The sequence below is a fragment of the Suillus fuscotomentosus genome (assembly GCF_016647785.1).
Source record: "Suillus fuscotomentosus strain FC203 chromosome Unknown F5891scaffold_18, whole genome shotgun sequence".
NCBI classification, from domain to species: Eukaryota; Fungi; Basidiomycota; class Agaricomycetes; order Boletales; family Suillaceae; genus Suillus; species Suillus fuscotomentosus.
Window position 1 is genome coordinate 277,368 of NW_024539530.1, and position 27,997 is coordinate 305,364.

General features: G+C 48.6%; 6 protein-coding genes across 6 annotated transcripts; 3 read left to right on the top strand and 3 right to left on the bottom strand.

Moving 5' to 3' along the window:
• Positions 1–771: 771 nt before the first annotated feature.
• Positions 772–3,932, top strand: F5891DRAFT_1172223 (uncharacterized protein; the record flags this gene model as incomplete). The annotated part of the gene is made up of 3 exons (XM_041365574.1): positions 772–1,079; positions 1,712–3,888; positions 3,912–3,932. Exons 1-3 carry the CDS (start codon positions 791–793, stop codon positions 3,930–3,932), a joined length of 2,487 nt encoding a protein of 828 aa, XP_041227736.1. The 5' UTR covers positions 772–790.
• A 5,266-nt stretch (positions 3,933–9,198) lies between these two features.
• F5891DRAFT_1127781 (uncharacterized protein) lies at positions 9,199–12,625 on the bottom strand (the record flags this gene model as incomplete). The annotated part of the gene is made up of 10 exons (XM_041364215.1): positions 9,199–9,273; positions 9,599–9,828; positions 9,883–10,006; positions 10,292–10,964; positions 11,016–11,437; positions 11,471–11,529; positions 11,560–11,851; positions 11,904–12,228; positions 12,354–12,359; positions 12,414–12,625. The coding sequence occupies 10 exons, from the start codon at positions 12,623–12,625 to the stop codon at positions 9,199–9,201; spliced, it is 2,418 nt and encodes an 805-aa protein (XP_041227737.1).
• Positions 12,626–13,443: 818 nt separating this feature from the next.
• On the bottom strand, positions 13,444–13,949 carry F5891DRAFT_978880 (uncharacterized protein; the record flags this gene model as incomplete). Its single annotated transcript, XM_041376820.1, has 2 exons — positions 13,444–13,888; positions 13,939–13,949. The coding sequence occupies 2 exons, from the start codon at positions 13,947–13,949 to the stop codon at positions 13,444–13,446; spliced, it is 456 nt and encodes a 151-aa protein (XP_041227738.1).
• A 1,059-nt stretch (positions 13,950–15,008) lies between these two features.
• On the top strand, positions 15,009–15,722 carry F5891DRAFT_949248 (uncharacterized protein; the record flags this gene model as incomplete). Its single annotated transcript, XM_041374860.1, has 4 exons — positions 15,009–15,129; positions 15,208–15,245; positions 15,301–15,462; positions 15,522–15,722. The coding sequence occupies 4 exons, from the start codon at positions 15,009–15,011 to the stop codon at positions 15,720–15,722; spliced, it is 522 nt and encodes a 173-aa protein (XP_041227739.1).
• A 2,493-nt stretch (positions 15,723–18,215) lies between these two features.
• F5891DRAFT_1172225 (uncharacterized protein) lies at positions 18,216–25,655 on the top strand (the record flags this gene model as incomplete). Its single annotated transcript, XM_041365575.1, has 8 exons — positions 18,216–18,914; positions 19,108–21,424; positions 21,566–21,756; positions 21,808–22,590; positions 22,655–23,705; positions 23,761–25,025; positions 25,272–25,325; positions 25,575–25,655. 8 exons carry the CDS (start codon positions 18,216–18,218, stop codon positions 25,653–25,655), a joined length of 6,441 nt encoding a protein of 2,146 aa, XP_041227740.1.
• Positions 25,656–27,012: 1,357 nt separating this feature from the next.
• F5891DRAFT_1186740 (uncharacterized protein) lies at positions 27,013–27,641 on the bottom strand (the record flags this gene model as incomplete). The annotated part of the gene is made up of 4 exons (XM_041366733.1): positions 27,013–27,196; positions 27,251–27,321; positions 27,371–27,460; positions 27,522–27,641. 4 exons carry the CDS (start codon positions 27,639–27,641, stop codon positions 27,013–27,015), a joined length of 465 nt encoding a protein of 154 aa, XP_041227741.1.
• Between the last annotated feature and the right edge of the window lie 356 nt (positions 27,642–27,997).

Genomic DNA, 27,997 nt, shown 5'->3' on the forward strand with positions numbered 1-27,997 from the left:
GCAAAGTTCGAAATACATTTTCTGGAAGTTTGGCTTTTCTCAAACTCTGTAGCACAAAAATCACAATATGGTTGGTGTCAATAACCTGTCAATAACTACCCTGGGGATACCCTAGGTTAATAACATGTCCAAAACTTGGCGGTGAGCACTGAGAACATACTGAAAATTAAGTACCAGACAAACAAACTTAGTCAACACACAAGCATTATTGCAGCAATTCCTAGTTCTAATACTACCCACCAGATAAATGGTGCTCTCGAACTGATCTACTCACACTGTGGCCCTTTTTAGCAGTACGGCGCTGGTTGAGTGTGGCGGACCAGCGGTGGGCCCCGGCCGTCAGAAACCCTGCTACAGTATTGAAAGTCAGAGGGGTTTCTGCTGACTAAGCAAGTACCCCCAGGTAAGGGGGTTTCTCATTAGAATTATCCCGCGTTCTCTAATAAAATTTCTGGGTACACAGAACAAACATCGATCAGACTTCAAAATTTATCGCGGCAAATCGGCAACTCGAACCGTAGCCTATCGTCCACCATAACATGTCACGTTCGAATTTCTGTTCTTCCGTAGGTAATGGAGGCAGACGATAGAAGAAGCTGCAAACCTTCATATTTCTGATACACCTGTGTACAGCCTCAACGTTCAACACTCGTATCGATGGCATTCCTGGAGCTTCTCGTACTATTACTAACCCTACTAGTGAGGCAAGATGAGCACTTAGGGGTTCCATATTAGATTCGTGGCTTCACCGTGAGTCACCAGTTACTCTCTCTCTTCTCCCACCAGTAACATGGCTCAATATTCAACAGAAGATCAATCTAGTCTTGAATATATCATCAATCACGTATTTCTCCCCCTCAAGTTGCCACAAGGGAGTGACCAGTCCCTTGAGAACGACCTGGCCTTATCTGAAGCAGTATTCAATGCTGCTATCACGTTCAGCGACCAGCTACCGTCCGATAAGCTGCGGCTTTGGACGAACATCTTGAAAATGCTCAATAATCTTAAAGATTCAATCAGATTCAGTGTCATGTCTGCAGAAGAGGTCGAACATCAAATCAACACTATGGAAACTGAAAGTCTGTCACATCGGGGTGAACGATATTTAAAAGAGGTTTATATGTTGTACAAAATGTGAAGACAATATTTAATATTTAAACTGACATAAAGATGGGTGCACGACTTCAAATTTTGGTGGTGTTTTGTGTGTCATCCAAAATATCAAATATTCACAACCATATTCCCACAGACAATATGTCAACAAATATAATAAATATAATCAGATTTTCCATGTCTGCTTCAATTTAAAGTTTGATTCTTACATAAAACTTTGGAGAAAACTTGAAGTTTTGCCAAAGCTTGACATTTAAATCGAGTTTTAATGTCATGTCATCTGTAAAACTTCAAGTTTTCTCCAAAGTTTTACATGGAAATTGAACTTTAAGTTGAAGCAGACATGAAAAATCTGACTATATTTCTTATGTTTGTTGACATATTGTCTGTGGGAATATGGTTGTGAATATTTGATATTTTGGATTACACACAAAACACCACCAAAATTTGAAGTCGTGCACCCATCTTTATGTTAGTTTAAATATTAAATATTGTCTTCACATTTTGTACAACATATAAACCTCTTTTAAATATCGTTCACCCCAATGTGTGTTGTTTTCATTTACATTCTTTTTCTGTACTGAGTATCAATTTTCAGATGTACTTGTATATATGATTCGCGCGCAAAATGCTGCGGTTGTCATGAGAAAACTCGAACCCGAAACTATATTTGAGTCATTTGAGGTCTCTCCTGACCCCACCGCAGTGATGGGCGCCAAGGGAAAGCTGATATGTTCTTATCCTGGACCTGCTATCACGGTCCCAGATATGAACATTGACAATGCTACCTTTCCTGCCGAGCTGGCAAATTTTCTCGTTCACATGGATCAAGATGTCCTCGATGCAGCAGCGACGAGGAAAAAGGCTAAATCCATTGTTCTCGAAGAGAGGGACACCACGCATCCACGGTATATCACAGAGCTCCTGACTGGTATATTGCGTGGCCTCAGGAGCATTGCTGATGTTCCTCGCATCCGCAAGCGCATCGGAGATGATGTGCTGTGGGACAGCGTGAAGTTGCCATGGAGGTGGTCTCCACTCTGGCTTGTCATTCGCATTGCCTTACAGACGACTCTGGAGCGCAGTGCTCTCAGACAAGCGACGTATAAGTCGTTCATGCTGTTCTTCATGGCGAGGCTCACGACCCTCGCCCTCAACCATGACTTATCGAACGACATTCTACACTTCATGTCAGCAAAGATTGCGCGCCGTCTTTTCAAGCTTGGATTCTCTTCATCTTCGGAGTTGTCGCAGATAGTCAGTAAGGTCACCGGTGATGTGAGGAGTGTCCTAGAGGAAAGATGGGGGTCTGTTCAGAACGCACAACGTGCCTCGCCTCTTTGGGCTCCGGAGACCCTCCGAATTTTGCGAGATACCCATCTTTCCTTGAACACGAGCCGAGAGTACATCTGCCAAGCTTTACAGAACCAGCATTCCTCCAAAACAACCTTACCTAACCCCAGCCATCACAAGCGTGGGACAGTTGATAATTTCCTTGATGCCGAAGCTAGTTTCTTGGTAGCTGCTCATGCTGCAGAACCGTCTCTTGCACTTGCAGACTTCGAGACTGCCGTTAGATTAGGGATTGACGACTGGGTGACACGCATTCTATTCCAGAGTACCGATTCTGCGTGTGTCTCGATCGAGGCGTGTGCCTCTGCATACTCTTCGAGAGCGCTTACGGCTTATAATGGAAACCCGGAGAATTTGTCTATTATGTTTCTCACCCTTTTCGAGCTCTGGGTAGCGATGGATAAGATCGTCGTTGGACAAATCTCACTTTTGGCAGAATATTCCCCCAAAATCCCATTGACGCTTTGGGAGTGTCTTTTGGTCCGCAAAGCTTCCGCCCTTGATCGTTTGAAGCCATTGCATGCCTACCCGAAGGCTCGTCATTGCCAAGCTTCCAGTCATCTGTCGGCATTCTCATTTACCAATGATGACAAGTCGTTCGCGGCGCGATATTTTCATCAGTCATCCAAGCTGCAGAGTTTGAAGGATGACATCGAGGCAGAAGCTCAGGACGCTCGGGAGAAGAAGTTGATCGAGCTCCAGACCATGAACCAGAGGTACACAGACAAAGAGAAGCTCGCAGAAAGTTTATTGCATACGTACGAGGTCTCCACATGCGGCAGGCAAACACATAAGCTCAAACACTGTCACAAGTGTCGCCTGGAAAAGGAGATGCAATCGATGACTATTGCGGTCCATGAGTGGCCACTACCAGCCTGTGACAAGGAGGCGATCGTGGTGGTGTTTGAGCTAGGATGCCCCATCGTGTTGGACATGTGGAGATCTACGACGTTCCATGTCCTTGTTGATGTCTGCACTCCACAAGAAGAAATCTTGCACACTAACGCCTTCATAACACTGCCGGACTATCCTGCACTGCAGCATTATCGTCAGTGCCATCCAAGGCAAAGGCTCACTTTGGCGTCGAATGCCAAGCCTTTCTCCGATTGTCATTACAGCGACATTCCCATTCCTGCACTGGACACCAAAGTCTGTGTGGATAATGGACTCCAATTTCAGCCTTTCGACACAACCACAGGTGCATGGGTGGCAGACGTACTGCTACGATGGGATGCCACCAAGTTGTGCACTTTCCTGCTTCCGAAGGGACCATATAATGGTATGCAGCAGTACCTTGCGGGGACATCCCACATGTCAAACGAGGTCGTGGCCAATCAGGCGGATTGTCACAAAGACCTAACCATTCATGAATCCATGGCATTTGCAGCCTTGCGGAGTGGACCGCATCTACGATGGATGAATGTACTTCGTGAACTCTGTGCAAGGACGCTCAATTTTCGACGTGAGGAGGTCCACCTACTGTTGACCCAAGCTATTTCACAGGTCGGCCCATTTTCGTCCATCAGGAAAAAACCCAAAATGCCGTAGCCCGATGTAGAGACTCGTGCATCTCATAGTGTGATATGGCGCTTTACACTAGGGAGTATACAGCACCAACTCGCAGCATCACTCTGTGTACCATCCACAGTGATTCCTATATGACGCGCAGCTTTCCCGTGCAACGCGCGCCATGCGCGCACCATTCCCGCGCTTCACGATGTATACGCGCGCGCGCGTTCCCGCGCTTGCGCGCCCTATAGCGCCAGCCATCCAGATGCATCCATCCACTGTCCACCAAGCTCCCTAGTGCATATATTTCCATTTCCTTTATTAGCATAGTGTTCCATCTTTATTTTTATCATGTTTTCTCACTCATATATATATTTATATACCTACTCGGTAGCGCTTCGGCTCCGCATGACCGCGCTTAGGCGCGCTATATAAGCGCCAGCAGTACATACTATTACTTACCTTTCACACCTTACTTTTCACCCAACTTTACCTAGTACTTACTACTTAGAAAGTCGCAGTAGAAATCTATTCATTAGCACAACACATCTCACATCCTTTATCTTGCTTATATCTTCACATAAGTTTAGTCTCTCTTATTTCCGCTTACACGCGCGCGCTTTCCCGCGCTTCGCGCTAATACGCGCGCGCGTTCCCGCGCCTTTGTACCTTGCGCGCTCCTGCGCTTTCTCGCGCTTCGCTTAAGCGCACACTTCTAGATCCTTGCTGCACTCACTTCCCCTATAGGGTCGAACGCACTTGCTTCTCAAGTAACGCAGACTAGGCAGCGCGCGACCTTACAACTTTTACAGATACAGTCAGGAGCTTCTTTTGTTCCTCATTGTATTGTTGTTTCTACAACTGGAGCCCACCGCGAGGGGAGCAGTCAGCAAGATCTAGTTCCGCGCATTTCGCGCATACAGGTCAATATCTTTGCATTTCAAAAGCTAATCATTTTCTAGTCACGCATTCTCGCGCCTTGCGCGCGTGCAATATTCCCACGCCTGTGCGCCTCGCGCGCGCACCTTTCTCGCACTTCACACTATTTAACGCATAAAGGTCAATCTCTTTGCATATTCAAAAGCTAACCAATTTCTAGTCACGCATTCTCGCGCCTTGCGCGCGCGCTTTCCCACCCCTATACGCCTCGCGCGCGCCTGCGCTCTTTCACACTGCAATGCCTTATAGAATGCCCATCCGCGGCACAGCAAACGCGCCCAAGTTCGACGGCACTACAGACAACCTTGCCGAGTTTATTGACACCTATGAGCAGCTTGCTGATGAAGCAGGACTCCAAGGACTCGACCGCATCAAAGGTATCATCCGCTACCTTGCGCGCGATGATCGAGAACTATGGGGAGGCATGCCAGAAGCGGCAGTAGATAATTACAGCGCCTTTTTAGATGAGGTGAAGGTAATGTATCCTGGATGGGATGGTAAAAGACGCTATGCGCTCGCGGACTTGCGCACCATCGCGCGCGAATACGCTAACAAACCAATGCCCTCTTGCACAGAACTAAGCAGTTACCTGCGCGCATTCAGGAAGATTATGCAGCCACTCATGGACGAAGACCGTATTGGAAAGGCCGAACGCGACCGCTTATTCATGGAAGGAATCCCTAGCGATGCTCAGGCGCAAATCCACTTGCGCCTTATGATCAAGTTCCCTGACCACCACCCATACGACCCATTCCCATTCATGGACGTCTTCGCAGCTGCACAGTTCCTATTACCTGCGCGCGCTTTTCCCGCGCCAAGCGCGCCAGTTAGTGCGCCCATAGTAGCACCAATTGCCACCTTAGTCACAGCAACTGCGCCAGTGCAAGCTAAAGTGGCTAAGTACAAAGATCAATACCACGCGAGTCGCGCAATGCAGGATACGACCATTAGCGCTAATGCAACAGCTGGACTCTTCTATCGCGCACCCTCAGAAGCTGTACTTGACAAAAGGCCATCAGTTCCTATTCACGCGCCTCACGCGCGCGCCTTTCCCGCGCCTTCGCGCAATTCACACACCTCCACCATCAACTATGCCAGCATGCAAAGCTATACCAGACTGTATCACTCTAGATCACGAACTCGAGCGCGCGCTCGCGAAGCGCAACCAGACGCGCACTGCAGGCGCCTCTTCACCATCATCCTCAGCAGCACCATCTCCTTCACAATCCGCATCATCACCATCACCATCAATCGCGTCAGAAGTCAGGGATGACTCTAAACATCTATTGCACACTAACGCGCCAGTTGAAACACGCGCACCTATCGCTATAGCCTCACCATTAGTCAGGGATGACTCTAAACATCTATTGCACACTAATGCACCGCTAGAAACACGCTCGCCCCTCGCTATCGCATCGCTTAAGGAAGAAACCTCGCCAATCGCACCATCACCATCACTGCTCGCATCATTAGAGGTCAGGGATGACCCTAAACATCTATTGCACCTTAGCACGCCTATAGAGGAGCCTCCTACCGCATCAGAGGCTCAAGTTGCACCTTGCATCAACCAGAGTTTGCCTCTGGTAACTCCAATTGTCACTAATGATTGCGTGCATGTCGCGCTTTTTGCTTCCAGTGACTATCGCGCACCGGTAAAACATCCGTGCATCACGCTGCACAACCACCAAGCAGAGCATGTCTCAGGCGACCCTGGCGCAACTCAGGCGCACCATATTGCGCCTGAGGACGCGCAATGCGCGCGCCTAGAGGCATTGTATATTTTTCCTCATCTTGTTTCGCGTTTTCTGTCTCTTTCATGTTTAAAGCTCTTAAGGAGCTATATGATGCTTCCAATCACTGTAACATCATCTTTGCACCACCCCTTATTCACGCGCCATGATCACGCGCATCGCGCAATATGCGCGTGCATTCCCGCGCCTCGCGCACTCATAATTTTAGCAGAGTTTTCACGCTACCGCATTTCTATCGCTTCTCCCCTTCTAAACCGCATTTCTATCATTCAACACAAAGTATATTTCAATCAGCCATCCAGGCGCGACTTAGGCGCGCGCCTGACACATACATATGCGCCTAACTCCCCTATCATCATCTTTAACTTTGCACTTCCCACATTTATTCACATTCTGCGTGCTTTTGCTTACCATGTCAATTTCATTCCTGCGCGCCTTGATGCGCACTATTCTCCTTCACCTATGCGCCTATTGCGCCTTGATATACCACCCTTACAGCCCATTGGCGCAACATTTGCGCCTAATTCTTCACTATACATGTCTCTCGCTAATGCATTTGCAGAGAAATGGCCGTTCCTCACGTGTTCGGCCAATATAATTAAATTCGCGCGAAATCGCACCAAGGCGCGCACATCGCGCGCATCCTATCAGCTTGTAGGGTGCCCCTACACCCCTTGCAGCGCCTCCCATTGGCGCGCCTTCAACCTGCAGCGCGTTGTGCAGGAATTCATTCTGCCAGTTACAAGCCCCCCCAAGCGCGCCAGCCTCGCTCATTCCAACCCTACCTTGAGTAAAGCGTCAGCTCGCAAGAGACGCGAAGCGCGCTAGTCACGCGCACTTGCACGCGCTCAAGGAGGAGGATCAAGCGCCTCAGCCGCGCATCAAAGAACAACATATAACATTGTTGTTTCATAGGATATCATTCATTTTACCCTGGGTTTCGTCCAGCGCGCTTTCATTTTTGTTTCTCTCATTATAATGCCGTCCCAAGGACTAATAACTCACTGATATATATGCATATAGGGATTGCCTAGAAGAACATACAAGAAAACAACCTTAGATTGTGTCCGCCTAGCTCAATAGTATTATTTTCTCTTCGCATGCATGACGTGGCACCATGCTCTTTTTACCTTAGAACGCACGCATATGCGCGCAATATTCCCGCGCCCATGCGCCTCATGCGCGCGCGTGTGCGCTTCCCGCGCCTCGCTCATAGGAAGGTGTAGATGTCGACAGCCGCACGAAGAAGACAAGTCGGATAGGACATCCGCAAAGTTTACCATTTTTTCCTTCGCATTTTCACATATAGTTTTACTCACACTGTTCAAACCTTACCACCTAATATTTAGCGCGCCTAGCAGGACTTGGTTTGGACTTGGATTGGATCGCTCTTGGACCGCACCACTTCGCATCATATGCACAATACAACACACGCGACACTCACACGCTTTCTTGCGCCTTGTGCGCGCGCGCTTTCCCGCGCTTCACGCTGTACATGCGCGTCTCACTCATGCTTCATGCGCCACATCCATATCACCCTTTCATCATCACCCCACACCCATGGCGCACTATTCACACCAGAGTCACCCTCGCAATTCACCATGCTATGCTGCATTCTTGCGCCTTGTGCATGTGCACGCATTCCCACGCCTTTGCACCTCGCGCGCACCTGCGCCTTCCCGTGCTTTGCACCTCGCGCAATAATTCCTGCACTCGCGCATTCATCGCCCAACAACCCAAGCATTGTACATGCATCACACGCGCATACTATCACTCGACATCCTCACCACACGCGCGCTGAGTGGGGACACTCAGAATTTAAGTCCCTGGGAGATGTAGAGAATCATGCCTCTCATGGCGTGATATGGCAGTTTCCACTAGGGATTATACAGCACCAACTCGCAGCACCACTCTGTGTACTGTCCACAGCGATTCCTATAGGAGGCGCAGCTTTCCCGCGCTTCGCGATGTATGCGCGCGCGTTCCCGCGCTTGCGCGCCCTTTAGCGCCAGCCATCCAGATGCATCCATCCACTGTCCACCAAGCTCCCTAGTGCGTATATTTCCATTTCCTTTATTAGCATAGTTCCACCTTTATTTTTATCATGCATTCTCACTCATATATATATTTACATACCTACTCGGTAGCGCTTCGGCTCCGCTTGACCACGCTTAGGCGCGCTATATAAGCGCCAGCAGTACATACTATTACTTACCTACTTTTCCTACTTTTCACTTACTAGTTACTACCCACTTACTACTTAGCAGAATATAGTAGAAAGCTATTCCTTTACATTTTGCACTCTTATATCTCTTATCTTGCTTTATATCACTACTTAAGCTTAGTTTCTCATTTCCGCATACGCGCGCGCACTTTCCCACGCTTCGCGCTAATACGCGCGCGCGTTCCCGCGCCTTTGTACCTTGCGCGCTCCTGCGCTTTCTCGCGCTTCGCTTAAGCGCACACTTCTAGATCCTTGCTGCACTCACTTCCCCTATAGGGTCGAACGCACTTGCTTCTCAAGTAACGCAGACTAGGCAGCGCGCGACCTTACAACTTTTACAGATACAGTCAGGAGCTTCTTTTGTTCCTCATTGTATTGTTGTTTCTACACCGAGCGACAGCTATATAGCGCTTTTTAGGCACAGTAGCACTATGTAGGCGCACCTTACGCTACAGTGACCTATATAGCGCTATATAGTCTTTAGCCAAGCTACAAGCGGCTATATGGTTGGGGGGTGCTACAGGTAGCTACAAGAGCTATCACTGCGGCTACAAGCAGCTACAGGTGCAACCGTAGTACGTACGTGACACGTCGTTGCATATCATTACTTTATAACACATGCACAAAACATTTCGCCATCAATGAACTCGTTAAAATAAAAATCGTTCACCACCTCGTATGCATTTCCGCTTCTCAACCTCAGATCTACTGATTGTCCCATCCTCGGTATTAAATGGCACGGCCACACAATTTCGTCAACATGGATTACAGCAGCGTTGCGGCGAAGTTGGTGGGTTGAGCGCGAGACCTGTCGCATTCGAGAGGAAGGGTCGGGTGGTTTGAAAGGTGTGAACCACTTGACATAAGCGAGGGCTCTGGAATATGCGCCAAACTGGTGAGGTAGAGTGAAAATAGCGCGAACTTGTGCTACTCGTACACCTGCAGCCAGACTGTTAACAAAATTGACCGCTGAGAAACTCAGCAAAAAAATACCCTCAAGAGTATGCAAATGCGAAGAGCGAGGCCTGTCTGCTATCAACGCCATGTCAAACTGGGCTGGAGTACCAGGCTTCCGGCCTGATGGCAACTTTTCTGGAGTTGCTCTGATGCGCCTTCGCTTTGGCACATCGCTAACTCGTAAATCTGGCGGTGTAGGGATTCATTTCTGGTTGGGCTTGTAGAGACTGTTTTTACCTTACCTTATGTTGGCACTTTTGTAGCTTACATAATCAAGCAATCTTTTCACCAGTTACCAGTATGAGTCTGAGAGATCAGCAAGTTTCTATGATATTTCCTCTCCTCTGAGCCTTGAGCCTGGTCCAGAAACCCTTTAGGGTCGAATACCAGCTAGGTTCTGCAAGACCCAACACATTGTTCAGACTCACCATCTGAATTGTTGTACCTTCAGCGGCATTACAATCACCACTTGACGATAAAGATCGAATCGGTCTTGAAGACCAGGGACTATGGTGTTGTGCGGGAGATTCTTGAGTAAGAATGATTGGAGAGCAGGGAGGAACTCGGTAGCACCGTGTGCTGTTATGATGGTTTGAACGGATTGGTGAGGATGCGCGGGGACTTTTGCAAGGACATGGCTTGCTTGAAGTGGTTCAGCGGCGGGAAGATTTGGTGTTTCCGACTCCGAGTCCATGTCTGAATCTGCGTCGAAGTCATGTGGGTTTGAGTGAGGTTGTTGTGACAACCAATCCAGGTATGCGCTACGTATAAACACGGCTTCCTGGCGTTGGAGCCACAAAGCCATTTGTTCCTCGTAGTCCCGTTTATTGCTAGCACGGTATGAATCCTTTGCAAAATCAATGTGCAAGCGCTCGGGAAGTTCGGTGTTAAAGCCGTCAGCTGCGCCTAACAATGTGATGGACTGCACATAATGAGAGAGCTGGTGTAATTTCGGTATGTTGAAATGCTCTCGAACAGCGAGCTCCTTGAGGATGTCTTTATTTGCGTGAAATACAGTCAGGGCGGTTTGTAGGGCTTCGAGGGACTCAGTCATCTGAATGTGCAGCTGGGCATGATACGAGAAGTCGAGAATAGATCGTGCAACCACCAAAACACGACTGCCAGGCATGACATCAAAACATCATCTTAATGACTCAATAAACACTCACCTAGGTACTGCCCCGCTCAATAAGCCAACAAATACTCTCTGCATCTCTTTATGTTCGCACCCTGTCCACTGCTTCACACTCGATATCCCTTTCTTGAAGTGTCGAAGGCCGGGATAATTCGGGATCGCCTTGAAACGTGCGTCGATCTCATCCTCTCCGATAATATCGATGCACCACTTCACAAGGTGGTCTTTGAAGACACCTTTGTGAAGTTGATGCAGAAGGTCAGGTGTGAAAGCTAGAAAAATGTCTGCGTGAGGCAGATCAGCCCAGAAAGGCTTGTAAACGGCGCGTAGACCATTGGCCTCAAATTCCAGAGGATGCTGACCAATCTTGCGCTTGTGCAAGATTTCTTTTGTTGACTCTGGATCATGCATTGCCGAGTTAAGTGCATCCCCTCGGTCATTTGCGGCTACAAGGCACTTCGGACATCAGTTCTCTTTGCAACAACTGACCAAACACTGTTCCGGGAAATCGGCGACATACGCTGCAAGAATTGGGTAGATACGACGAACTCACGAGTCCGCACACACCATTTCGACACCGTCATTTCCAGCACCGATGAGAGGTTGGAGCAGTAGAGCCATGCAATGGTGGAAGAGGCGGTATCCAGCCAAGGAGCGTGCATCGGGGGTGAAACAGTCAAGTTTGCTAGCTGGTAAGTAACCAATGAGAACGGTTGCTCGTGCTGATGCTTGGCGCCTTTTTGCTTTAGCGATGTTTCCAATGGACATGTACACTGGCCATGCCGACTTATCCCCTCGGAACTGCGACAATGACGTTTTGTCTGAAGATAGAATGATTGGTGCTATCGTTGCACCCTCTGGCAAGGCATTCTGTGTGCGAGGTCAGTCTGTTGCTTTGTCACTCCCTCTCAAATAGTCTTACCTGTTTCTTGCCCCACCAGTCTGCTGTCCACATCTCGTCGATGACTCTATGTTGCCCCACACGGTCTGCATATGCTTTGGCAGGTGAGTACGCCATATGTTCTTTGAAGGCCAGATTGCCAATGAGCTCTTTCACGCATTCTACAGGGTCCCGGCTCCACAATTCAACATCTTCTTGCAACATTTCGCCTTTATCATCCTCGCAGTTTCCACGCACAGTCACCTTTTTACAAGTCCATCCTGGCCCGCGTGGAAGTTTATCCACGCGCTGCAAGAATGAGCGGTTGTTATGAAATGAAAGTTTGCTGCGGTTTTGTGTCTGGTTACTAGGGTATCAATATTGTAGGTTCAAATTTTGATCAACACTTTCAAACTTACTATGGGCAGTTTCAGGAATTCTTCGGTCCGCGTCTGACCAAGGTTCTTGACGAGCCAGTGGGCCAGATCCCACTCTTCCCTGGTGAGTGATATCTATTTAGTAGATGCTTTGCCAGCGCATTCGAGCACTTACTTGTCCTCAAAAGGCGACCATGGATCCTCACCCTCTTCCTCTTGGTATGTTCTATATTTTGCAAAACTCGTCTCCCCCTCATGCAGTGCCCAGCCAGCATCCGTCCGAGGTTCAAAATATCGGCCGTTATTGGTGAACGACATCCCATCTTCATCTTCGACTTCCTCGACTGTAACACGATGAGTCTTGCTGAGCGCTGGGTTATCGTCCATATCTGGAGACGGGCGCGGGTGAACATGGCCTGGAGCTGCATCTTGATGGGGGAAGTCAACATCTGGTGCGTCGTCTAAGTTCTCTGCCTCTACTTCTTCAATCATTGATTCATACTGCGTTCGACATTCAAGACGCCCTACAATGTGTCTCTTGAGACCCTCGTGTGTAGTTGTTACCTTCCCACAGAATACACAGTGGGGCATGCTGGCTTGTCTGGTGCGATTGACGGTGCGATTGACATGAAACTCGTGTCAAGTCGTGTTGTACCGGCCCTAAATATCTTGACGCCACAAAAATGGAAAAAACACGCTAACACTATCCTGTCCAGGCTCAAACCGCATTCCAGAAGGTTGACTCCTTCAATCAGATTATATTCGAAGTTCCATGACCTCCCGCCATTTGACACAGACTGCGACCAAAATTGGACTCGGACTATATTCAAAGTTCCATGACCTACCGCCATTCGACTGGCATACATGTAAGCATCTTCAATCTACCTATGGTACTCGCCTCATTGGTGCCCGGATCTAGTTGTGGCGCAGCGCCTGGTTGTTGCTGCGCCCAGTTTGAGTTTAGACCAGGCCGACCCTCAAGTGAGTCCTCATACCGGCCCTAATTGTGACTAACACAAAAGTCATTTGCAGCGATGTGACCCTTGCAAGTGACTAACTACTGTCACGGATGCAGTTCATAATATGGAGATTGACCCGAACATCATTGAAAATAAAGGTGACCCACACGGTGCGCCCTTATTCCAAATGACACTTGACTAAAACTAACTGACACTAAAACTAACTTGGCTAAAACTAACTGACAACTAAGCTAGGGTAGTAATGCCATGAGCCGCAAGTAAGAGCTCCAAAAGTTGAACCTTGCGTGACTCCTCACACCGCTTTTTTTCAGCATTCCATTGCACCTTTATCATCTCCCGCACCAAATTTTGGTGAGCAGCAGGACCTTGTATGTGCTCTGAGAGCTGCGCTCTGCATGACTCATCACAAAGCCTAATCTCTGCATCCCAGTGCTCTAGGACAAGTGTTCGCAGGTAGGTCTGCGAGGTTTTGATGGGTCCTGGAGTTTGGTGATATGGCGCCAATGGAAACTGAATATCAAGAGCAGGCTTAACCTCTCTTGGTGTATGAGGTACCTCCCTAGCCCGCCCTGGAGCAACGACCGCGTGAAATGGTTGACTTGGAGGAGGTTTCAATAACAAGATGTTCGGCTTCATGTCGTCTGATTCGTTCGACGACATGAACGCTGAACTACAACATCGGTGAGTGTGAGGCGAGCATTGGAGAAGGCAGCCACTTACAATTTATTCATTTTGGCTGTAGTATCGATTTCGCTGTAGTATTGATTGTATGTTTGAAAGGAAAGTCATCCCCGTCCCTCTTATTTATGCCAATATATTGACACCGCTTGGTCAGTTGAAAACTTTAACTTCGTGATCAACAAAACTCAAAAATTGTTTGTTGATTTGACGCCACTGTAGGGTTTTTAAAGGCATGCATACCCCCTCCTTCTGTCGTTGTTATTTCTACTGACTACCGTCTATTATGCCCGCAAAAGCCCCCTCCAAAAAGGGAGGTAAAACAGCACTTCTGAAGGCCCAGGAGAACCTATGTGCAGAGATGGTGTCGACCGCGGGACGCACCACAAGTGGTCGGCAACGTCGGCCAACCGAAAAAGAAACATATCGAAGTAAGTTATATCAAGCCCAACATGAATGCTCGCGCTCACTTACATGTTTCTGCTCAACAGTTTTAAAAGCTCATCGAGGAGAAGAACGCCAAAAGGCCTTAGAAATGAAGATGAAGAAGCACGACTTAAAGGCACTGCGCACTACATACCGGACACATCCCGAGGTATTCGACAGCGAGCCTGCTGGGCTTCTCAGCGATGCTGACACGGACGAAGACAACATGGTCAGTGTCTTATTTGTCCAGGCGCTCCATGTCACTCACAACTACATAATAGTTTTCGGACCGCAGTGTACCTACAAGACTACCTAATCAACAGGCGCTCACATACAGTATGAGCAAGACCCCTCCAACTGTCTTGGCCCGAAAACCCACAAGTAAGATCCATACAAAGCCACAGAAAGGTACTATGTCTTGTCCTGTGTGTATCTTGAACTAACACACTTTTTCAGCGTCCACAACTGTTGTGTCTTTGCATAACAACAGTGACAGTGAGGGCAGCAGCGACAGCAACGATTCGAACAACTTTGTCGATCACATGGACCAGGACGACACTGAGAACGAGTCTGATTGTGGTGCGGACAACACTCCCGATGATCATGACGAAGTTGCCAAAGCTTCTTCACCACTGGTTGTCAGCACCAAGCACAAACTGGAGGACTCGAAGGTCCTCAATACTGACATGAAGTTCAATAAAGGTCCAGACGGAACACGCCAACAATTAAAGGCCAGCGATTTCGACGATGTCACCAAGGATTTGCTCACCACTGCCACGTCTATCTACCGCTGTCTAGTCATGACTCGTGCACCTTTTCCAGAGACACTAATCATTGAGACCAAGCTAGCAAAGGATGCCTGGCGTGAGGCGTCTAACATGGCAGAGCTTACCATCCAACTGACCCCTTCTCTCGTCAAAATGGTACGTCTCGTGTCCGCGTCCTTGCCCTACTTGATTTTATTTATGTTGCATATAGATGACGAGGCGCACATCACAAGTGCGCGGGGAGCTTAAAACAAAGATGCGCATACTGACGGCCTCGTTCTTTGGCTTCCGTGCAAGCAGATCTGTACCCGCCATCAAGCAAAACCGTGACCTGGCTGAGTCTCTCAAGGAAGGATCGCGTTTTGTTTTTAAGGTGCGTGTTTAAATTCAATTTTACCATCATTAGTCAACGTCTGACTGGCGGAGTAAAAGGACTGGGAAATGAAATGTGGCATATACAAGACCGGATTAATCCAGGAGGCGGTGAATGATATGTGGTTCGCAAACCGAAGCGACGAGGGTATAGTATATGCTAAATACTTCGATCCTTTACCCGTTCAAACCATTGCGCTTATACTCACAGCAGTGAGTGTATTCAGTGATTCTGATGTTCGTACTGCAACTGAGGTCTGACAGATTGAATGCTGCATCGACGAGTGGATGACTGGAGTAAAGGAGGACATCAAATTTTCGTCGGTTGCTTACTCCCCGGTCTACCTTCTCCATCTCAACTCCCTGCGGCGGTTCGACAAGCGGACTGCTGCTTACAAACTGCTCGGTAAAATTGGTGTCAATCTTCTCGACGTCGCTCGGTATTTTTTTATTACTTATGTCATTCATCATCCAAACTGACATTCATAAAAAGGATGCACGCTGGTGTGGATCCATTCATGGCGGCAGTGACTATCGATAGCTTCACAGATGATGTTTTCGATGAAGCTATTCGAGAGCACGAAGACGAGGCTCGAGAAGCACGAGAATTCTGAAGGGGGTGGTGATTGAGGCGGCTGTATCTCGAGGATTGTATACATGCTCACGCGCTATAGCACCTTAATTGATTTGATTTTGTTGATTTCCAGTCAGTGGCCTGATCTATATTGCGGGAGCTACAGTAGCAGTGTGTAGCTACCTGTAGCTCGGACGAGCAAATACTAACACTATTCCTATAGCACCCTATAGTAATTTGTAGCACATATAGCTTTCTGTAGCACCTGTAGTTGGTTGCTACAACGAGCTACAGGAGTGGCCGTAGCACTACATAGTTCGCTGCGTGGCTATATAGCTCCACATAGTAGACACTTGACAAATCTGGCTACAGGTACTATAATGACTATATAGCACCCTGTAGTCAAAGGTTTTTTTCCTGATGTCCGACGACGGCCTTATTTGGCATGAGGAGTTGAACAGCGAACCCTTCCTTCATCAGGGAAAACCTCCCGCGAAGATTTTGTAAAATTTTCTGAAATTTTCTGACTTTCTGAAAATACATTAAAATATTCCAAGTCCCTCTACGGATGGGTGAAAATTTATGAAAATCCACACGAATACAACAAAATGATTATAATGTGATTAAATACTAGAATATCGCAAATCACAAGATATGAAAATGAGGAAATGAGACAAAACGTGTAACGCAAAGTCCCTGTGCTATCAGGAATGCCCTACTCATCCCATCGAAATCGATTCGCGCAAATGCTGCTTTCAACTCAGCGGATGCAAAGTCAACCAACTTCAGATCAAGTAGGGAAGAAAAAATCTGGTAGAACACAGTGAGATAGTGCTTGAACAGTTAGAAAAAGATGCACCACAGTAACCACAGCTGAGACCATGGAATTCGGGATCCGATGTTCATAGTAGCAATAATGGCATCGACTGCTGATAAATTTGTAGAAGTATAGTTATGATCAGAGTATTGCGGTGTATCGTAGCACACGTGTCGGAAGATCAGACAGTGGACATGAGTCAAGAGCTCATCCCGATTGGCTCGAGGACTATGAATAACGCAGTTGAGGTTGGCTTCCAACTTCCTGGAAGCATGTCAATAATATTCGTAGTCTCCAATCCGAGCACCATACCGGAAGGCTGCAGTAGGATTGCCACCGAACATAGGGCTAGCAGTGAGGCCCAAGACCATGGGATGTTCATCCTGCTCAGTCGTCACACTAGAGCCATGGACCACGGGGAGGCGGGTAGGGAGGAACCAGGAATCAACCACATGACTCACCTGCGCGCCTCAGAATGCAGTGGCCCGGCTCTGGCCTGAGCTGCGGCTCGAGTAGGGAATTTGCGATTCTGACAGTGAGCATGAGCGGGTCGCTGTGAAACCAGGATTCAACTACATGACTCACCCTCAGAATGCAGTTTTGAGCTATGTGTATGCTCCAAATTGAGCCTGTAGCTGGGAGAGATCAGGAAGGCCGGTTGGACCGCCAAAAAGAAGAGAAAAAAAGGAATCCTACATAGACACCTGGTTTGAATGACCACGCACAGATGAATGCGACAACAGAATTCAGACGCCCGCTCGGAGCGAGACTTAGCTCTGTGGTGGTGATGCCTCTCACCTAGAGTCCCCAACAGTAACCATAAGGGAGAATGAAAACATAAAGAAAACGACGTGACAGGGTGTGCAAGTGGTTGCCGCGGCTCGTGTAAGTTGCAGAGTGAAACATGAATATTTGAATGAGTTCATTGAAATCAACCGTGGGAGCCCTGTGATTAGTAATTAAATCGTTGGTGGTTCGATTTTCAATTTCTCAATTTACTTGTTGTCGCTGAGGCTAAGGCCCTTCGAGCGAGCTCTATGTAGCCAGCAGCAGACACCTCCGAATTCTCCCTCCCACCTGTTTAAATATATCCCCGTTCTGCATTGCGTGAACTCTACATTTTTGATATACTAGTAATTAGTTACATATCTCATGGCAGGTTCAACTAGAGCCCTGTAGATATCTTTTTCAGTGCATTCACTGACTGCGTTATGGATGTGACTATTTATCAACTATTTACAAGCTTTTACAAAAATTTGATGAAAGTTTGCCATAATTCTCGAGAATTGTTGTCACATTTTCAAAATTCCCGTGGGAGGTTTTCCCTGATGTTATTGCACTACTCGGAGAGCTGGAGGATTTGATGGCGAGCGTTGAAGGAAATTGGTTGGAAGCTGTCGCAATCAACACTATCATCATGCTTGTGTGGCGTATCTTGTCCTCGACTCAGGATGAGAGTGTTCAAAGTCGTGGATATTCGCTCCTTCGAAGGATACGAACTGAGACTTTTATGTTGCTGACGCAACTATCAGAGAACACGCAAGCCAGGGACGAGACGGTCAGCCGGGATTTACAAGGGCGCGTTCTGGATATGGCAGTCACCTGTCGTAGCACTTTTGATGTCGATGGAAGTGCTTCACTGCTCCTGACGTCGCACGATGACATCAAAGTATTTGTATATTGTGCGGTCATGATTTATGACAACACTCCAAACCAACTCGACAATCTTCCACAATATTCCAAACTACTACTAGAGCGAGACAAGAGATGTTGCCACGCATTAGAATCCACTATCCACCAATATGCAGAGTTTCACAGGGAGGGTCTTGATTTGGCGATGGCCAAGATTTGGGGCAGCTACAGACCAGGAACTTCTTGGAGGGCACTGACGGCTCCGAATTCTCGTTGGCTCGTGGCACAGACTGCGCCTTCGCATTCCCAATCACCGCAGGACGTGCGCATCAATTTGATTAGCGGATGCTTGCTTGTCGACGGGAAGCAGCTGGGAAGACTTCCTCCAATGATAGTACAACATCCCACTTACCAATCAATTTTCAGCGATGTAAGTCTTTGAAAGTTGTAGCTTTGTTGGTGCATGCTCACTTATCAGCTACAGCAAGTTTTGGACATCGTTGCAGCTGATATTCGTGGAATGGAATATGCAACACGCGGAAATTTCTGTGACCATATCAGGTCAGTGGTTACTCTCGTTGTAATCACGCAGTAACTAATGACGCACTCGCTTGTTCCTGAAGGTGTCTTTTGCTCTTCGTAACTCAAATGATCTCATCATCCGTGCGAAGCACATCAAAGATGATTCACCTATCCTCCAGCTCATTCCGAGCCACAAATTTGTGGATGACTTACCGACAACCTTGGTAGCAGGCGATACTCATTGGCTCAACCTGCACACAAATGAAATCGAGATTCGCCCAGTAGAAAATGCATGGAAGTCATCGTCTGAAAACTGGGTTTTGCGATTTTCCGTTTCAGGTTCCTCAATGGCGCAGAATTCCAGTGGTGCCACCCTTGTCGACATACGCAGCCAAACGTGGGACATGATCTCTAGAAGGTTGCGTCCTCTGGAGAATGCAAGCTTTATCATGGTCACGTGTAACAAAACGTCTGGCAGCACTCCCTCGTGGAGGGCTGATTTACCTCGATATGGCCTCGAGTTCTTCATCGACCAGGATGGAGAACTGCAGTCCCGTAACATGGGCAACATGGTCGTTGATATCATCCAGTCCACTGGAACGATGTTGGGATTGATCAATCAGCTCATCTTGCGCCCGAAGTTGCAAATTGCAGATGAGCATTCACGCACCGTCATCATCCCAGACGGTCGTATCTTATACTCCGCTGACGGTCACCATGTCCGCGTCACTATCACTCCTGAAGGTACTCGAATGACATACCAGTTGTACAGGATTGATACGGATCTATGTTGCCTAACTGGGAACATGGGTCTGACGAGTAAGCTCTATCAGACACTGCTCCATGCTGTTACTAGCAGCTGTCTTCCTGATCCCCTGACGGGTCGAACGGGGACAGAGGAGGCGTTGCATCTCTTGCATTCCGCAGCTTGCCGATCGTTTATGAAGCTCCGCCCTCGCGACGCAGATTTCTTGCGCGAGATCAGTTCTCTGTCAACCAAGCGTGTCTGGTATCCCACTCATCTTCAGAAGATGCAGACGATTTCATGGTCTTGCCTTGCGCCCCTTGCACAGCACCATGGTTTTCATCCAGCTGCGAAATCTATCATGGATTACGGAATGAAGCTTTCGACTTTCTCAGAAGGGTCTGCAAACCTTCAGGTTGCCTATGAGCTTCCACGATTCACCAACCATCTTCTTGAGCGCGCTTCAGTTCGTGCCTCGACGATCTATCCTGATCAGTTCTCTCTTCCACTTCCGCTCGGTGATACAGATGTTATCTACGCCTCACGTCATATTCCCGACAAGGTTGCAGAAGAGAGAGCATTCCAAATCACCCTCATGGTGCATCAGTGGTCATCCAAACTTCCAGTGCAACGGAATCTCCTTGATTTGTTGACTCAGTGGCAGAATGTCCAGGGCACTGGCAAGCCGCTCAGCTTGCAGTACTCCAAAGACTGGATTCAACCAAGTTTGCCTGATGTCTTCCTTTCTGCGTACGATTGCTGTCGTAGGGCCACAAAGAAAGACATACCTCGGCTGGTGTTCACCCTGGCTTCGTTATCATACAGCTTGTCGGAGAATCATGCACTCGTGCCAACACTCTTAGCCTTCGCCACAGTTTCCGAAATTCGCTGTCTGGGAGGCCCACCGAAGTTCGCTTCGTATGATCTCTCGGATGACTTCATGCCATCCAATACAAGATTGAACAATATAATCGATTCGTTTGTCAAGGATTATAAAGTCAGCGAGGAGAAAGAGCTAGCTGCAAGTCCTGGTGAAAAGAAAAAGGCTCTGGAGAAGCGTCGTCGTGCAGCTTTTAAAGACAGGTGTCTCTCCGAAAAACAAGTCATTCTCAGCAAAGTTCAGGATGGCTGGCCATGCGAAAATCCTCCGGCACTTGATACGTTGCAGGTGAAGTGTTATAATCTCATCGATATGCCAGGGAAACTGTCCCCGGTGTTTCGTAGCTGTTGGCGAAACCGTTGTCTGAAGCTACACCTGGATAGTCTGCAGTGGACGCTCAGACAGGTCTACACGCCAGATTTCTCTTCGAAACTACCATCTCAATATGATCGTAATTCCTACCTCGAGGACTCAGATATTGCATCACCGGCCTCATCCATTGATGCGCAGTACCTGTTCAATAGAGATCCGCCTGTGACAAGCATGTGCGGGTCTTCCCAAGTTCTGCCTAATGCCAATCCGAGAGATTTGGTATCCCCAGACTCCCAAGTCGCAGCAGGGTTGCAACAGCTGATCAACGATTTTCGCGCACGAGGAAGTGACAAGTTTCGCCGCAAATACGCCGACGATCTGGATCAGAGCAGGTCGATCTACTGTGACGAGAAGATCATTGCCCCACCAGATTCTACGCCATACACAATGGAACTACTGCTTGAGAACCATTCTCTCCATAGTTGGCAATTTTAGGACTCACTCGCATCTTTCTCACACGCCCTCTCCCCCACCTCCGCTACTGAGAGCACGATGTATGATGCTGGATTATGGCCTCGAGTTACACCAAATTTTCTTTTCACACGTATGGCTTCTACAGCAGGAAGTCTTTTGGGGAAGGCTTGGCGTGCTGCTCTTATCCAGCTGTCGCAGATACTTTTGCAGCTGCAACGCTCGCGAAGGCTGTTGGTCTTTGCTGCTAAGAAAAACTGGGTCGAGTTCTTCAAGGAGTTGGATAGCGAAGAATGCAAGGGATTTGATCCGGAGTTGTACCCTGATTGGCTTTTAATACAGGTACTCTATAAGAAATCGATCATGAACGGTAACTGATAATGACATCCTCAGATTGAAAGTCAGTTCTTGGCACGACCGGTCCAGGTCAAAGTCGCGCTAGAGATGATGTCACCATGCACAGGGGGAAATACTTCTCTCCAACTGAACTGCAAATCCTACGTCATCGTTCCTCTCGTAGCAGCTGCACTCTCTGATGGCCACAAACTGGTCCGAGTAATCGTGCTAAAGTCGTCGTCGGCCCAGATGTTCCAGCTCCTGGTCGAACGACTAAGCGGCCTTGCACAAAGGCGCATTTTTTATATCCCATTCTTCCGCGCGTTCTCTATCGACTCATCGAAGGTGCAGATGTATCGTGACTTGATGCAAGAGTGCATGGATACCAAGGGAATCTTGGTCGTGCAACCGGATCACATTCTGCCATTGCAGCTGATGGCTGTCGACCGTCAGCTTTCCCCTCAGATTGAAGCTGCTGAAGATATGCTGCAGACTCAGCTATGGCTCGACAATCACACACGCGACATCCTGGATGAAAGTGATGAAATTCTGCATGTTCGCTACCAGATGGTATACACTGTGGGTCTCCAAAGGTCACTTCAAGGTCATCCGGAAAGGTGGACGACAACACAACAAGTGTTGAGTCTTGTTGCGAAACACGCCGCTCGGCTCATGAGCGAGCTTCCCTCTCGTTCAGAAGTATCTCTTCGTGAGCACGGAGGGTTCCCCTTCGTTCGGATTCTGCACCCGACAGCAGGTGAAGCATTAGTTCGATGGATAGCAGAAGATATCATCAATGGCGCCCTTGAAAACATCGGCTTCGATCAAGCATCCCCCCATGTGAAAGAAGCTGTTTGCTGTTTTATCGCAAATGAAAACGTATCCAACACTTGTGTCAGCGTAGTGGAGGATCGCTAGAGACACTATCGTTTGGCCCAGCCTTCTAGTCTTGCGAGGATTGCTGGCGTATGGTATCTTGGTGCACGCAATCAAAGAACGCCGCTGGCGCGTGGACTATGGCCTTGCCCCAAAACGAACGATGTTAGCTGTTCCATTTCGCGCAAAAGACATGCCCTCATTGCGGGCAGAGTTTGGCCATCCGGACATTGCTGTCACCCTCACATGCCTATCATACTACTATGCAGGTCTAACGCTCCAGCAGCTGATGCTGTGCTTTGAGCTCCTGCTGAAGCAGGATGATCCTGCCCTCGAGTATGAGTCATGGGTTGCTAGACTTCCGTCTGTCCCAGAAAGTCTGTGTCAGCTTAGCGGAATCAATACGGAATCCGCAGAGCAGCTCCCTGAGCTTCAACGACTGTTCGAATTCAACAAGGCGGTCATAGATTTCTATGTGTCCCGAGTAGTTTTACCCAAGGAAGCGAAGGCATTCCCCAGCAAGCTCACCTGCTCCGGGTGGGATCTCGCTCAAGAGAAGAGACATCTCACCACCGGCTTTTCTGGTACCAATGACAATCGCTATCTTTTGCCAAGCTCGATGGTGCAGCATGACCTTGATTACCAACGCAGCACGAATGCCCGAGTCCTGGCGTTCCTTTTGCGCCCAGAAAACAACTGCTATAGACCCATACCGCCTGGCCAGAAGATGCAACATTTCATCGAGACCTTGATAGCACAAACCCCCGAGGTCCGCGTGCTCCTGGATGCTGGTGCGCAGATGCTGGAATTGAAGAATCAGGAATTAGCCGAAGCATGGCTTAGAGCCAAGTGTGACGCCCAAGCCGCAGTCTTCGTGAACAATGACGACGAAATTGTTGTCGTTAGTCGGGATGGGACAGTGGAGTCTCTTATGTCGTCTCCTTTCGCCCAACAGCTCGACCAGTGTGTGATATATCTCGATGACGCGCATACAAGAGGAACGGATGTCAAGCTGCCTTCTGGCTTCCGAGCTGCTGTCACGCTTGGTCCCAAAGTCACGAAAGACCGCCTGACGCAAGGTTCGTGATTACAGAGTTCACGCGCATCAAATTTTGACAATAACCAACGGCACAGGATGCATGCGAATGCGGAAGTTGGGCAATGGTCATTCAGTGATGTTCTTCGCTCCGATGGAAGTTGACCGAAGCATTCGTTCGGCAACTCAGAAGGCTGATACAGATCGTGTTGATGTTGCAGACATCCTGCACTGGGCGCTGCTTGAAACTTGTCTTGACATTGAAATACGTGCATTCCACTGGGTTCATCAGGGATCAGATTTCAATGCACGGCGTTCCGCATGGGCTCAATTCTCGCGTGCGCCTACCACTTCGATTTCCACCCTGAAAACAGCCTGGTTGCAGCCAGAGGAGCGTTCATTAGAGGATATGTACGCACCACGCAATCCCTCACACCGGGTATCCCATATTTGGGATGCAGACATTCGAAGCAAGTGTGAGGAGCTCGGGGTTCTAACAGGACCCGAAAGGAGCATGGATGAGGAACAAGAGAGGGAGGTAGTCCATGAGGTAGTCCATGAGGTAGAGAGAGAACGTGAGGTGCAAAGGCCGTCCAAAGTGCAACCCGCAGCTCAGGACTTGCATGCGCATGTCCGTCAATTTGTCAAGACCGGCCGAATTCCCAAAGGGTCCCCCGTTTTCATTCCAGCGCTATCCAGCCTCGTCAACACCACTGCCAAATTTCATGAAGATCATCACTGGGCGCGCAGCGTTTTAGTAACCCGTGACTTCGCTCGTACGGTGGGGACTACCCTAACCACACAGAAAGTGGATGAATACCTGCGGCCCGTCAATTGGATCGTGCTCAGTGACGTTGGAGTGCTGGTAGTCATGAGTCCTCACGAAGTGGACGCACTGCTGCCTGATATCCGCAACAGCAACGCAGTTCAATTATGTCTCTATACTCCTCGGACCACACGCACGATGAAGGCATGCGATGATCTCCGACTGTACCGTGTTCCTTCGACGCCACATCTGACACCATCGGAACTGCAGATTTGCCAGCTCAATCTTTTTGCAGGTCAACTGTATTTCTCCAGTTGCGAAATGTATCTCCGCACTTGCAATTTCTTAGGGCTCAACGCGCTGGATTTGGTAGATGAGGACTTGATAGCTGACAGTGATGGATTCATCAGGGAGGAGAATCGCTCTCCTGCGAGAGCATCGTGTTTGTTCAAGCGATCCCAGCTTCCTCCGCTGAAGGAGTTGTTCGGAATGAGAAGGAAAGGCATGGCGTATCTGCCAACTCACCTCGGAAAGATGTTCAATGGGCGCATTCTGACCAAAGGGGATCTTCTGGACCGAGCGCCGAGTCTGTTTAGCGTAAGTTTTCGCCCTTCTGCAAAAGACCCTACTCACTGCAGTTCTGGTCGACAGTGATCGTGTCAACATCGGTCTTCATCATGATTAGTAATTTTGTAACGTTCTTCGTGAATGTATTTGTAGTGGATCTGAAACGTTATGCGTCTTGCTGCGTCGTGTCAATTAGAATGCTCGGTTATTAGTTATTCGGCCATGTAGTTGAAAGACAAATATGCCTGATGCATTAGTAGCTACGGAGTCATACAGTTCTTCGATGAGTCATTACTCGTACAATACAGCCAGTGCCGGCAGGTTATCTCTGTGAGCTGCAAATTTATGGTCAGGAAGTTTATATGGGAGGCGAGCTTTAGACACACCTTCTCATGCCACCCCAAGAGCACGCTGCTGCTCACATCACCCCAGCCAGGCATCCCCATACCCTTCCAAAGGTACTTCATCAAAGTGTCCTGCTGAGCATCTTGGGTGTTCTCACCACTTTCGCAGTGCAATTGCGTAATTGTTCGTGTGGTGTTTGCTTTTTGTGGTCTCCCTAGTGCAATCGATGTTTAGTGGCAGGACCCATACGCGCCTGGCTTATTCGACATCCCGAAGAAGCGGGGCAAATTTGGTCTTGTTTATGGTGGACGATAGGTTACGGTTTGATTTGCCGATTTGCCGATTTGCCGCCACTTATTTGGAAGTCCGATTCTCGTGGTGCGAGTTGTCACAGGTGTTATGTACCGCATGGAGGCTCGTGCTCGCGTCACTCATAATATGATCGTCCGTTGCATTCTGCTATCCCTTCTGACATGCTCTCGCAAACCCTCGCTGGTGTTCCCACTTTGTTGCGCGTCCTGTCAGCAGTTTATATCGTTTCTACTATGAAATACACTGAAATCTACTATTTCTCACCTTACTATGTGCCAAGTGAATGGTACGACTCAGCGATAAAAGTACAGAGTAGCAAGCCTCACAGGATGCGCAATATTCCCTTCAAACTTGGCGTGCTACTTTCGCTGATGGCTGACCTTGACGTTGCTAACTTCTTTAACATGTACAGACTCTCCTGCTAACATTCTCAAGTCGGCCATCGTTCTCAGCGCCTTGTATAATTACACGTCTATCGTGCCAAACATACAAATACCATGGAAATACATGCGCGACAAGACCTGGACCACCCGCCTCTTCTCCATCCCCCGTCTTTTCATACTCCTGACTCGTCACTGCACCTACCACTAGGCACGTCCTGCTTGCCCTGGCGGCGACTGTGGTCCATGTCAACGAGTATATGTATGTGCGTATGCATGTCTGTATCTCGTCCGGGTGCTTTATTCTCATAGTCGTGCTTAGCCAGGGCTCCAACAGAATATCGTGGTCGATCCCTCATCAGCAGTTTGATAGGTACGCTTGAGACATTTTGATATTTTCTGATACTCCACTTTCCACTCAGCGGACCTCATATTCTTGTCATGTTCATTCACAAGAAAGAGGTACAATAAAACCATGAGTTTATCCAATTCATTCCTTTCATTCTCCTTGGCCCGTCGGATAGAGGAAATCGCATCTGAGTGAGGGAAGCAAAAATTATAGTGGATTGCGGGCGAGTATTCCCGTTCTCTCGCACGCGGGGTCGCTTATTAATTTATGCGGCGTCCAGAGCAAGATGTCTGGAGATGTACCATACCTTCTCTGAGCTAACGCACGCCTCGTCCCGCTAATACCCACTGTACCGCACTCGGATCATCAGAGGCATGGCACGGCACGTACGAATATCGAATACATGCGTGTTTCTCAATGTTGCTGGTTGGGAATTGCCTCGCGCTCACGGAACCAACCACAAGCGTGCTATGTGCCGCGGCAGACAACAATGCATACGTGTACAAAAGACATGAAAAACGGGAGACTGCGGCCCATTCACCGCGACAGTTGAATGTCACGTTCGTCAACAAGCACGCAGACTAACACATTCACGAGACAGCCGAACGGAATCTTCCAAGCGCACGCTCATTTATCCATGGGAGTCCACAGCTGCCTGCTGATGAGCTGCCCCGTCTGGTTCTTGAGGGTGACCTGCAACGAGCGTCAGAAACAGTATGGCACCACGGTCAACGGGCCACGTCACCGATCCATTATCTTCAAGCTCCAAAGTATAGTGGCTTTGATCGTCCTTGGACGCGTGGGGGACTTGGAGTCTGCACCCCATCCGTCAGTCGATAGGCCTGGTCTGAATCAAGCATGATACGCACGCGATATTCTCGCCTTCGAAGACCAATTTCCACCAGTGCTGAGTGTCGCTCATGAGGACTTGCATGCTCGACTGCAAATTCGTGAGATCGACATCGGAACCGCTTCTCGCAGACACCTACGTTCCACGACAAGAAATTTCCAGTATCCTTGTTCTGGACCGACCACAGACGCATGTCCGTCGGTCTGTCATACTTGTACACCGCGGTCCACTATTGATGATGTCACTCGTCAGCGTTAGGGTCAGAACTTTATCTCTGGACGTCTACTGACCCTCTGATTGTTGGTAGAGGTGAACTGCTGACCTTCGACCTTGACGTGCACGCCGTCTCTGTGCGTCGCCAACACGTAGTCAGGGTCGTGGACATTTACGAGGACACCGCTGATAGGCATGATGAATGAGATTTGTTGTTTGTGAGGCAAGGAAGAGAATATGAGAAGTGAGTTGGTCTTCAAACCTGCGATCGCAACATTATTTATATGCGGACTCCTCAGGGTGCAGACTCTGGGACGGGGCACGGCATTCTGCCGTCCCGGGCACCACGCGCGTTCCTGAATTGTACGAGCAGCTCCATGCTGGTGCCAAACCATGGTGCGATGGCAACTCGCCGGCTCGCGATCACATCATGACCGCCGCTCTGGAGCTTTCATCGCAAAAGGAGCTATCGATCATTCCTCGTTTCCTCCTGTCAAGAATGTTTGTCGATGAATTTACCTCATCCCAACACTTTCACTTTCATTGCCGAAGG